Raw genomic sequence first — 11,919 nt, forward strand, 5'->3', positions numbered from 1 at the left:
ACCTTCCACCGCTTCGCTTTTGAACTTGGAGGACGTGGAATCAGTGGCTGAAGGCGAGTTAAAGGAGTGGGCAGTTAAAAGGGGAGCAGGGAAGAGGCAGGGCAGCCCTGGGGAAGGAAATGTCACAGGCCGGATTCGTAAAGCTTTATCTACCAGATCATACCATGTTTTCCCAAAAATAAGACAGCGTCTTATTTTCTTCTGGCCCCCAAAAGAAGCACTTGGCCTTATTTTTGGGGATGCCTTGTTATTTTTGAGGTGTAGGAAGTGGCGAGTGTGGTCACCTCATGGCTACTGCTGTGTTGCAATGTCTTCGGGGAGGGCTTATTTTAGCGCATACGCTCAAAAGCCCCATTGGGCTTAAGGGTAGGTCTTATTTTCAGGGGGAAACGGGGCAAATGCATGTAGAAAGCATGAATAGATTCTCGTAAAATGGGTGGCCAGCAATAAAGAAATTGCCCAGGCCCATCTCTTTCAGTCCAGAGGCCTCACCCCAACCGCAACCTCTTGTCCCGTCCCTCCAGCCTGGCCGCTGCAAAAGGCTCCCTGGGCGGACTAGATGTACCTGCCCTGGGGGAAGATTTCCTTGTGGAAATTTCCTCCGGCTCTGGCGCAGCCCTCTCAGCTCGGCTCTCCTGCCTCGTGGAAGCCTCGCATTGGACAGCCCCACAAACCACCCCCATCCCTCAGCACCATTTATAGGCTCCTTCCTCTGCCTCGACCCAGAGACCTGCTCCCTCCAGAGAGAACATGTGGGCCGGGGTCCTTCTTGTGGGTGTGCTCCTCTCCTTCCTTGCTGATCTTCATGCTGCCAATGCTGGAGATGTTGGGGGTCAAAAGAGCCAGAATCCTCTGAACAGTGAGTAGTCCCTGGCGGAGAATGGACCTGCAAAGCCAGTCTGGCTGGGCTGGGCCTCCTTTCTCCTCTTTGGTGGGTTTCGGGCAACACCTCCCCTTCCCTTAGTTCTCCTCCACAATAACCTAGGAATCCATGGTCCCTTGGGCAGTCCAGAAAGCACCCTTGCAGCCTCATGCTCCAATGCTGTAGAAGAACCGTCCCCCTCCAGGGGCAAACAACAGAGTTGGAAGGGACCTATAGAGCCGAGGTGGCGCAGTGGTTACAGTGCAGCACTGCAGGCTACTTCAGCTGACTGCAGTTCTGCAGTTCGGCTGTTCAAATCTCACCGGCTCAGGGTTGACTCAGCCTTCCATCCTTCCGAGGTGGGTAAAATGAGGACCCGGATTGTTGTCGGGGGCGATATGCTGACTCTGTAAACCTCTTAGAGAGGGCTGAAAGCCCTATAAAGCGGTATATAAGTCTAACTGCTATTGCTATTGCTACCTTGGGAGTCTTCCAGTCCAATCCCCTGCTCGAGCAGGAGACTTTACGGAGGACTATGGTCCCTCATACAAGTGAGAGTTTAGACGATTGACAGCATAACAGAACTAAGGTCCCTGTTGGATCAGATCAAAGGCCCAGCCGGCAGCCTTTGGTGCCCACAGAGCCCTCCGGAGGTATCTCAGATTAGGAAACCTGCTTCTCCCAGCATTAAATGACTTGGGAGCGAAGAAGCAAAAGGAGCTACTATAATGGCCGAGAGGGACAGACTTTGATTTCCCACCCAGCAGTCACGCAAAGTGGAGCAGCTCACAACCGCCCTGCCCTCTGCCCATCTTGCACCATGCCCCGCAGACCCCGCATTCACCCCTGCTCACCACCAGTTGCACCGGCAGCCAAATGTGCAACACATTCCCAGCGCCATCACTGCCAATTGTCTGGTGGCTACGTGTCCCGTGGGTTGAAACCCTGGGTCAAACCATGCCTCGGGGAACAGGCTAAGAGGAAGTGCTGGGGATGAAGGACCGGGGTGGTCACATCGGTGGTGGACAATCGCTGGCAGTGGGCCAGCAGAGGAGGAAAGCTAGCTGTGGTTTGGCAGTGGCAGTTGGCTAGGAGCAATTGTTTAACTGTTTAACTGTTTAATAAATTTATAGGCCGCCCAATCCCGAAGGATTCCGGGCGGCTTACAGAAACACATTTCAAAAATAAAAAATTAAAATAGAGAGAACAAAAACAGATTAAAAGATCACTTCATACACTCAATCTAGGCGGGGCTGGACCTCATACATGAGGTCAACAGCCCCAGGCCTGCTGCAATAGCCAGGTTTTGGTAGCCTTTCAGAAGGCCGTGAGAGTGGGAAGGGTCCGGATCTCCGGGGGTAGATCGTTCCATAGGGTCGGAGCGGCTACAGAGAAGGTCCTCACCCGGGGGGGTCGCCAGACAACATTGTAGAAGAAGGCCCACCCTGTGCGATCTTATCGGCCATTGGGAGGTATGCGGCAGAAGACGGTCTCGCAGATATCCGGGTCCTAGGCCATGTAGGGCTTTAAAGGTAATAACCAGCACCTTGAAACACGTTCGGAGACCGATAGGGAGCCAGTGCAGCTCGCGGAGGATAGGTGTGACATGGGTGTATCTTAGCAATGCCTAAAGGTCCCATTCCAGGGTGACAGATCAGTTCCACAATCACCGTGCCCTCCTGCCAATGCCCACTTGAGAGGTGGGTCATCTAATGCAAACTGTCCATGCTTTTGCCTTCTACTTCGTTTCTCAGATGTCTGCCAGCTCCCTGAAGACAGAGGTCCCTGTCTCGACTTTCAATTTCGCTGGTTCTACAATTCAATGTCCAAGAGATGCCAACGTCTCTTCTATGGAAGCTGCTATGGGAATGCTAACAATTTCAAGGAGCTGTCTGAATGTGAGCGCCAGTGTGTCACCCCAGGTGAGGATCCTGGGGAGTATGAGCACAAACACTGGTGTTTTAGAACCATCTCCCTCCTGGCCTCCCAGAAGGTGACATCATGTGGGTGGGTTCTGGAGTGGTTGGGGCTTCCCTGTGGGAGGGTCAATTGCCCAGGCCTTTTAAGGAGGCTGTGCTCTGCCCTCTTCTTAAGAGGCCATCGGTGGATTCTTAAGACAATTTTAATCCTCCATTTCGGGTGAAGGCTGTTGAGAAGGTGCTGCAGCTCCAGAGGCTCCTGAAGATCTATGGATTATCTAGACTTCTTCCATTCTGGGTTCAGACCTGCATATGGGATGGAGACGGCATGAGGGCCACCTTCTGATGGTCTCTGGAGGGAGTGGGATGGGGGTAGTGTGTCCCTCCTCCCTCTACTTGACCTCCTGGGGGCTTTCAATACCATCAGCCATGGTGACCTTCTGGGGCAGTTTTGGGGGTGAGAAGTGGGGGACTCTGCGTTGTCCCGGTTCTCTTCCTTTCTCTGCGGTCACTCTCAGTAGGCCTTGATAGGAAGCGAGAGGTCCAGCCCTTGTCCACCACTTTAAGGACCCTGCGGAACGCGGTATTTTCCCTGCTTCCTTTTTAATTATTTATTTATATTTTTTTTCTCTTTGTATACCATAAGTGCTTATTGAATAGCATACTGTCTGAGTCAGTTTGTTTACATAACAATATTACACTCCTGGTTTCTACCTCTGTTATCCAACCATTGGTCGAACGAGTCCCAAGTTCAAAAATATTCTGTGTCTTCCTTTCCTTTCATCTTCAGTGTTAGCCTATCCATTTCTGCAGTCTAATTTTTTTTTCAAATTATTTCTTCTTCTGTGGTTGTTTCTTCGTTTTTCTTTTGTTGTGCAAATGTAATTCCTGCTGCTGCCGAAACATGTAATATTACTTTCTCTGCTTCTGTTCCCCACTAAATGAAGCTACCTTTGCATGCAGGCAGGCTCAGCCGCTGAGAGATCTATTCCCCCGTCTTCTTCCCTCTCTCGTCCAAACTGGCCATTGCCTTGCAATGATCGATGTTTGCTCCCAGCTGCATTTTGTCCTTCAAGAGCCCTGCTGGTTGCTCTGTCCATCCCAGGAATTCCACAGGGCATCCTGCTTGCTGTCCCCATTACGTATCTGGCTGTTTCCCTCCGTGTGAACGACCCCTTCCCACTTTTCATCTTAAGAACAAAGCTACAACTTCAACACTGGCTGTTTCTAACTCTCCCTTCTTCCCCCCCTCCCCATCTATTCCTTGGTCTGATAAAAGGCCGTGAAACGTTCCTTATTTCGAGAGGGCTGACGGACCCCAACCAAAGCTTTGCTGAATTCATGCATAATGTTTTTTTTAATATACTTTTTTATTTTCCATTTTCATAACATACAATCACATGTATACTATTACATAGCCAATATCCTATTATATTAAGTAGTAATTACATCAGTTCCTCTTGTCATCAACGCCCAGAAAGATAAAAACCCATTATTAGCTCTTCTGCTCTCCTCTTTCTTCTACCTCTCTCCTACCCCTTTCTTCCCTCCATCATTCTTTCCTACTCTACTTGCCCTTCCTTTCTCCTTCTCTTCTCTCTTCATTCCACTCCTCCTTATCCTCCTCACCTTACCTTCCTTACCCTCTCTCCTATCTCTCTCTTCCCATCTTTCTTCTCTCCTCTGCTTCCCACTCTTCCTCTCATTGGTGTATTTCAGCTTCTGAGCAAACTCCGTTCTATTTTGATGGTATTTATGCTCCCATATCAATATACTTAACATACCTTAGTTTTAAAGAAGAAATAAGAGAAGACAGTATACATGTGCAATCTTATTACATTAAAATCTAACAGCCCTCGTCAAGCCTAATGCATAATGTTGAAAGAGAACAAAACTGTTCCCATTTTACTCAGAGGTTTCCCATCTCCTCCCACCTCCCAAACTCTTGCAGGTATTCCTAAGCCTGGCACCTGCCCCAAACCAAGCAGTCCCAGTGACAACCTTTGTGGAAAATTGTGCTCCAGCGATGCCAGTTGCCCAGGCGATCAGCTCTGCTGTGGAACATATTGTGGGACGAGATGTAGAAACCCAGCAGGAGGTCAGTCTGGTTCCTGGACTGGGAGGGATGATGGGGGGGGGCATGAATGGAGGGTGAGGGTCCCTTCCAAGCCTGATACCAAGGAAAGCAGAGCCATGCCAGAGCTGTGTGGTTCTTTGCCCAGTCAGTGCTCAGAGGGAAGCCAGTCCAATGGAATGGCACAACTCGCCAGAGCCAACCTGTTGTAGGACAATTCAATGTGAGATAGGACAGGACAGGACAGGACAGGACAGGACAGGACCGGACCGGACCAGAGTGGAGTGGAGTGGAGTGGAGTGGAGTAGGGTAGGGTAGAGTAGAGTAGAGTAGAGTAGAGTAGAGTAGAGTAGAGTAGAGTAGAGTAGAGTAGAGTGTAGAGTAGAGTAGAGTAGAATATAGAATAGAATAGAATAGAATAGAATAGAATAGAATAGAATAGAATAGAATAGAATAGAATAGAATAGAATAGAATAGGAATAAGAATTTAGAATAGAATAGAATAGAATAGAATTCTTTATTGCCCAAGTGTGATTGGACACAAAAGGAATTTGTCTTTGATGCATAAACTCTCAGTGAACATAAGGAGATTAAAATGCATTCATCAAGAATAAAAAGATACTTAGTGATAGTCAAGGTTACTAATAAGTTATCAACATAATATAACAATAACGATAATAACACTATTAATAATATTAATAATAATAATAATATGAAGAGAGGAATGAGTCTAGAGTACAGTTATCTCAAGTTAAGCTGTCCCACAGCTTTGCTGGCTGAGGAATTCTGGGAGTTGAAGTCCAGGCCTTAAAGTTTCCAAGGTTGGAGACCCCTGTCCTAGACAGTCCAGGAAAACTTTGCCATGAGAGCTCAGCCTAGCTCGAGTGAGCCTTCCCAGCGGTTGAAGGTCCGACGGACCTTGAATGAAGCAGATTATCTAGACTCCTTTCAGTCTGGCTTCAGGCCTGGGTACAGCACAGAAACCGCTTTGGTCGCACTGACCGATGATCTCTGGCGGGCCAGGGATAGAGGACATTCCTCTATCCTTGTGCTCCTTGACCTCTCAGCGGCTTTCGATACCATCGACCATGGTATCCTTCTGCGACGGTTAGAGGAGGTGGGAGTAGGAGGCACCGTTCTTCGGTGGTTCTCCTCTTACCTCTCTGACAGGTCGCAGTCGGTGTTGGTCGGGCGACAGAGGTCAACCCCTAGGCCCCTTAAATATGGGGTGCCGCAGGGTTCGGTCTTGTTGTCCCTCCTATTTAATATCTACATGAAACCGCTGGGTGAGATCATTCGACAGCACGGGGTTAAGTATCATCAGTATGCTGATGATACACAATTATATCTCTCTGCCTCGTGCCAGCTCAGTGTAGCGGCGGACGTGATGTGCCGGTGCCTGGAGGCTGTTAGGATCTGGATGGGGGTAAACAAACTCGTATTCAATCCCGACAAGACCGAGTGGCTATGGATGTTCCCCCCGAAGGACAGCCCAGATAGTCCATCCTTGATCCTGGGGGGCGAAAACTTATACCCCTCAGAGAGGGCACGCAATTTGGGGGTCCTCCTGGATTCACAGCTGACACTGGAACACCACCTGTCGGCTGTGACCAGGGGAGCCTTTGCCCAGGTTCGCCTGGTGCATCAATTGCGGCCCTACTTGGATCGGGAGGCACTCCAGGCCGTCACTCATGCCCTAGTCACCTCAAGGCTGGATTACTGCAACACGCTCTTCATGGGGCTACCCTTGAAAAGCGTTCAGAGACTGAAACTAGTCCAGAATGCAGCCGCACGAGCGATATTGGGTGTCACACCTATCCTCCGTGAGCTGCACTGGCTTCCTATTGGTCTCCGGACGCAATTCAAGGTGTTGGTTATTACCTTTAAAGCCCTGCATGGCTTAGGACCAGGATACCTGCGAGACCGCCTACTGCCACACTCCTCCCAATGGCCGGTAAGATCCGACAGGGTGGGCCTCCTTCAGATGCCGTCAGCCAGACAATGTCGTCTGGTGGCTCTCCAGAGGAGCACCCTCTGGCCCCACCCACCCACCCACCTATGGCACAGTGACATGGGCCATTCCATCCGCTTCATGGGATGTAAGGCAAAAACTCCCCCCCCCCGCCATACTTTTTAATGGCCAAGCCCAACGCCGACAATGCCCCTGCCAGGCTGAGGAAGGTGCCACAACTTTTGGAGAGGGCCTCTTCTTCTTCAACTAGGGTGTGAGCCCCACTCGGTGACTGAATGCCCTCTTCCCTTCTGCCTCCCCCTTTTCCCCCTAGCTGCCATGGGGTACTGCCCACAGGTGATTCAGCCATGCAGTGTCAGAGGCAGCCCTCTTTGCATTCCAAACTGCAACAGCGACCAGGAGTGCAACGTTGGTTCTCCTTCTCCCCAGAAGAAGTGCTGCCCCTTTGGGGATGGAAAGCTATGCGTGGAGGCTTTCGAAGGTATCTCTCCTTTCCCTCTCTCCTCCCTCTTAACAGCCCCCACCGTCCATGCAGCAGGGTCCGATAGGCACAACAAGCCCACAATATCACCCTGGGTCTATTCCAGAGGTGGGATTCAGCAGGTTCTGGCCAGTTCTGGAGAACCAGTAGCAGAACTTTTGAGTAGTTTGGAGGACTGGTAAATACCACCTCTGGCTGGCCATGCCCCCATCTATTCTCTGCCCCCCCCCCCGAGTCCCAGCTGATCGGGAGAGAAAGGGGATTTTGCAGTATCTTTCTCCTGCCACACCCACCAAGCCACGCAGATCCGGTAGTAACAAAAATATGAATCCCACCACTGGTCTATTCACATCATACACTTCAGCTGGTTCCTAAATTCACCCGTTTCCTGCACATGTGTAATGTGTGTCGTCAAGGAAGAAATGTGCTAGGTGTGCACCCAACGTTAAGCCACAAAGACACCCAGACAACATTAACATTAACCAAGATGAGCACAGGAACACACACTGGATCGTTAACCTTTCCCTGACCAGACCGGGCCTAGTTCGTGTGAGTCCTCCAGTGCTTCCCATCTTCCAAGCTTCCAGGACCAGACCTTGCCTGGGGTGGTTGTGGTTGTGGGAGGGAATTCTAATTTGAGAGCATGGGAGGAAAGGGGACACCTACAGCAGAGTGAGGTCTCTGCCATCCGAGGAACGGCCTCCCCTCCCTGCCTGTGGTGGAATGCAGTCTGGATTCACAGAAGGGAGAGATCAAAGAGGCAGGACAATGTAGATAGTTTGGTCCTGAAGAAAAGACATACGATAGCGGCGCCATCCTAGAGATCTGAGCACTATCTATAATATGCAAATAGTTGCTTTAGTCTGGCAAGATTCCGTCTGTAGGTGACTAACAGTAAAGGAAACTGCTCAGAAATAACTCTACATCTCCTGATTGGTCCTTGGGACCTGACACTCCCTCTCATTCTAGAACACTCCGGCGTGTGTCCCAGGAGGGTCGAAATACAGCCCTTCGTTCCCTGCAACAACACCTGCAATATTGACCGTGACTGTCCCCTGACCGAGAAGTGCTGCTTCACCGGCTGCAGCCGAGGCTGCCTGCCCTCAGGTGTGTCCAGGCCTCCTCCTCCTCCCACCTGTTTCTTTCCCCCTCCGTTCTCCGCCTGAGCCCCTGAGCCAGAGGCCAAGCGAGCTCCCTGCTCTCCCTCTCTCTCTCAGTCCGCAGTGACCAGTGCCAGTTGCCTCCAGACCAGGGCAGCTGCTCAAGGAAGTTGCAGCGCTTCTACTATGACCCGGAGAAGAAGACGTGCATCTCCTTTGTCTACGGCGGCTGTGAGGGCAACAGCAACAACTTTGAGACCAGGGAGCTGTGTGAAAAGGCCTGTGGGGAAATCAGCAAAGGTACAGAGGATGAGCATTGCGCTGAGGCCCCTGGGAAGGTCAGGCTGGAAAACCAAGACTTCCCTCCTCTCTGAGTGAGTCGGTCCAGACAGGAAGCTTCTAGATTAGGCCTCCTCCGACTTCCATCAGCCGGTCAATGTCGACTGGCAACCACGTGGAGGAGAGCCTTCTTGGTGGCAGCTCCGAACCTATGGAACGAACTCCCCGTGGAGATTCGTACCCTCACCACCCTCCAGACTTTCCGCACAGCCCTTAAAACCTGGCTGTCCCGACAGGCCTGGGGTTAAAGATATTGACCCCACCCGAATTGTATGAATGTTGTGCTTTTAACGATGTATTGTTTTATGTGTTTAACATGGTTTGTCCTCCCTCCCCCTGAACTGTGAGCCGCCCTGAGTCCCCCCAAGGAAAAGGGCGGCATACAAATAAAATATCTATCTATCTAGCTATCTATCTATCTATCTATCTATCTAGCTAGCTAGCTAGCTAGCTATCTATCTAGCTATCTAGCTATCTATCTAGCCCTGTTGGACACACTCACTAAACGTCTTTATTAGGGACTCACTTCATTAGGGACCCTACAGAACCCTGCAGCCATGGAAGCACAGAACCCCTCTCACTCCTCACCTTTGCAGGGCAAGAAACGAGGTTGGGTCCCTCCTGAGATGTTCCCCAGCCCCCCTTTCCTTCTGTGGACTCATCTGCCTCTTATCCAGCCATTCCTTCAGCTGCAGCTTCTGCTCCTGTCCCCCAAGGCCGTTCCCTCAGGCTGCTACGGATGCCAGCGTTTCTGCCACTCATTCTGAGGCCACCTTTCCACAGGACCCACTCAGTCCCACACAGGATCAAATCTTAGACCTTTGGGTGCATCTCAGGCTTTCAGGAAAATGGGACACAACCCACTTCTTGGAAGGAAGAGATTCTTTCTCTGCCCATCTAATTTTCCTTCTCTCCTGTTCTCGTTCCCTCCCTACAGAGGTTTGCAAACTGCCAGCAGCTCCAATTCGTTGTCAAGGAGTTTCACTACGATATTACTACAACCGGGAGACCAAAACGTGTCAAACATTTGCCAATGGATTGTGTGGTGGCAACAAGAATAGCTTCTACACAAAAGTGGAATGCAAAACGGTCTGTGGTGTATTCGGTAAGGAATAAGATAGCAATAGCAATAGCAACAGGAGTTAGACTTATATCCCACTTCATAGGGCTTTCAGCCCTCTCTAAGCAGTTTACAGAGTCAGCATATTGCCCCCAACAACAATCCGGGTCCTCATTTCACTCACCTCGGAAGGATGGAAGGCTGAGTCAACCCTGAGTCGGTGAGATTTGAACAGCCGGACTGCAGAACTGCAGTCAGCTGAAGCAGCCCGCAGTGCTGCATTTAAGCATTGCGCCACCTCGGCTCTTCTATCATATGTGAGATTGCGAATATACACAAAACTTGTGTCTGGTAAAAACAGCTCTACCCTAATCTTAAACACAGTTCGGTCATTGATCATTTCTCCTAAGGCGTCACCTGTGCCGTCCTCCAGTTCATCTCCATTGTCCTCAGAGTCCTGAGATTGTGTTTCCAACTTCACTGGGGGACAGATTGTCCGATGGCCTCTGTGCGTTGAGTAAAAACTCAGTCATTGTGGTTACCTGGATGAGCACAATAGCGGGAGACTCTTCTGCTCACTCTCAGCTCTTTCCCCATTTTGCACAAGGCTGATGTGACACAACACCAAATGATGGTGGGGGTGGACACGTCCTAATCAAAAGAGCGGCAGTGGCAGTGACTGTGTGATTCAAACCTCTGTCAGGTTTCCAAAAAATGCCCATATTGATTCATGAGTCTGGAGCCAAATTTCAAAAGAAAGTTAGTCATTTATTAAGAGCATTTATTTTGGCAAGATCTTTTTGTAGTCAGATCTGAGCCTTATTTGAATTATAGCTGGACTTTACCCCTGTTCCTTCCCTCTGCTCAGTCTGTGTCATAAATCACATTCCCCAATGAGGTGCACCCCTCCCAAGCCTGCTGCAATAATATGAGATCTGAAAGTATGTGTCCCCCCCGTTTCTTCACCAACTTTAGGAGTTGACACCCACTCCACTTTTTTAACTTGCATCACACAGACACCTAGATGGGCAGGAGGGAAGTCCTGTCCCGGGGCCGTGACTGGTGGGGGTGGTCTTCCTGGATGGTGAGGGGCTGGAGGGGAGGGCACCACACCTGGGAACCCCCCCACTTGGTCTGCTCATCAGCAAAATGAGGATAAACTGCATGAGGGTGCAGGAGGGATTGGCCCGTAACGTCTCTGACCAGGGGATTTTTCTCCACCCGCTGAAGGGCCAGTGGGCAGCCCTTGCCTCACCAGCGGGAAAGGACCGGCCTGGGGAGGAGAAGAAAGCAGAGGGACCCACTCAAGGCTGCCGAGGGACTTCTCGTCTCTGGGACACAGCTGGTGAGTTGGTTCCCCCCCCCCCCGAGTCACAAGGCTAAGCCCCCTCTGCTGCTTAGCCAAGGCTTGGGAACAGGAGCAGAAGCCCCCTGCCCACCCACCCCTCCTCTTTTCTCTCCCCAGGGCAAATGCAATCCCCTGAGGCCTGAGTCCCTGCTGCGTCTCCAGTGAGCCACCCCCGTCATGCTCCCAAAACGGCTGCCCAGATTCCTTTCAGTGGTTGTTCCCTATCTTCTCCAGAATAAAGGCCTGACTTTCCTTGCATACTCTGAGTCTTGTGTTTTTTTTTTAAAGAAATAAAATAAATATTTGAGTATAAAAAAAAAAGAGGAAAAAGCACCTTTGGGTCAACCACAGCCTGGATGACCAAGAATGTCGATAGACCTTAGATCTGGGTAACATTTTGGGGGTTGAAGAAGTTTGCTAATTTGATTAACTTGGACACACAGATTCTCACACCATTATGGATTCTGTCCACATTTTAAAGTAGCGTCTCTCAACCTTGGCAATTTTGAAGATGTCCGGACTTCAACTCCCAGAATTCTGGGAGTTGAAATCCGGACATCTTCATGTTGCCAAGGTTGAGAAACACTGTCCTAAAAGGAATATGACTACAGGCCTGACAGCCTGGCTGATGACACTCTGAAGCAAAGGAGAGCAACATGGGTTGTGGAGTGGGGGAAAAATTCTGGAATAAACAAAAATCAGAATAAGCCAGCCAGAGGTGGCATTTACCGGTTCTCCGGACTACTCAAACTTTTAGCTACTGG

The 11,919-nt window shown here is 50.3% G+C and overlaps 1 protein-coding gene across 1 annotated transcript; it reads left to right on the forward strand.

Annotated features, from left to right (window-relative positions):
* The first annotated feature begins 4,477 nt into the window (after positions 1–4,477).
* WFDC3 (WAP four-disulfide core domain 3) lies at positions 4,478–11,610 on the forward strand. Its single transcript, XM_087720677.1, has 7 exons — positions 4,478–4,879; positions 7,141–7,308; positions 8,278–8,415; positions 8,526–8,708; positions 9,685–9,852; positions 11,038–11,152; positions 11,273–11,610. The coding sequence occupies exons 1-7, from the start codon at positions 4,657–4,659 to the stop codon at positions 11,289–11,291; spliced, it is 1,014 nt and encodes a 337-aa protein (XP_087576803.1). The 5' UTR covers positions 4,478–4,656; the 3' UTR covers positions 11,292–11,610.
* The last annotated feature ends 309 nt before the right edge of the window (positions 11,611–11,919 follow it).

The sequence above is a fragment of the Thamnophis sirtalis genome, unplaced genomic scaffold, assembly GCF_051295495.1.
Source record: "Thamnophis sirtalis isolate CommonGarterSnake01/CBP01778 unplaced genomic scaffold, rThaSir2_p1.2 scaffold_7, whole genome shotgun sequence".
NCBI lineage: Eukaryota > Metazoa > Chordata > Lepidosauria > Squamata > Natricidae > Thamnophis > Thamnophis sirtalis.

Coding starts and splice junctions, on each gene's coding strand:
- WFDC3 (XM_087720677.1), top strand. CDS start 4,657: ATGTTGAAAGAGAACAAAACTGTTCCCATTTTACTCAGAGGTTTCCCA. Junction 4,880..7,140: donor ATGTAGAAACCCAGCAGGAG/GTCAGTCTGGTT, acceptor TTTTCCCCCTAG/CTGCCATGGGGTACTGCCCA. Junction 7,309..8,277: donor ATGCGTGGAGGCTTTCGAAG/GTATCTCTCCTT, acceptor CTCTCATTCTAG/AACACTCCGGCGTGTGTCCC.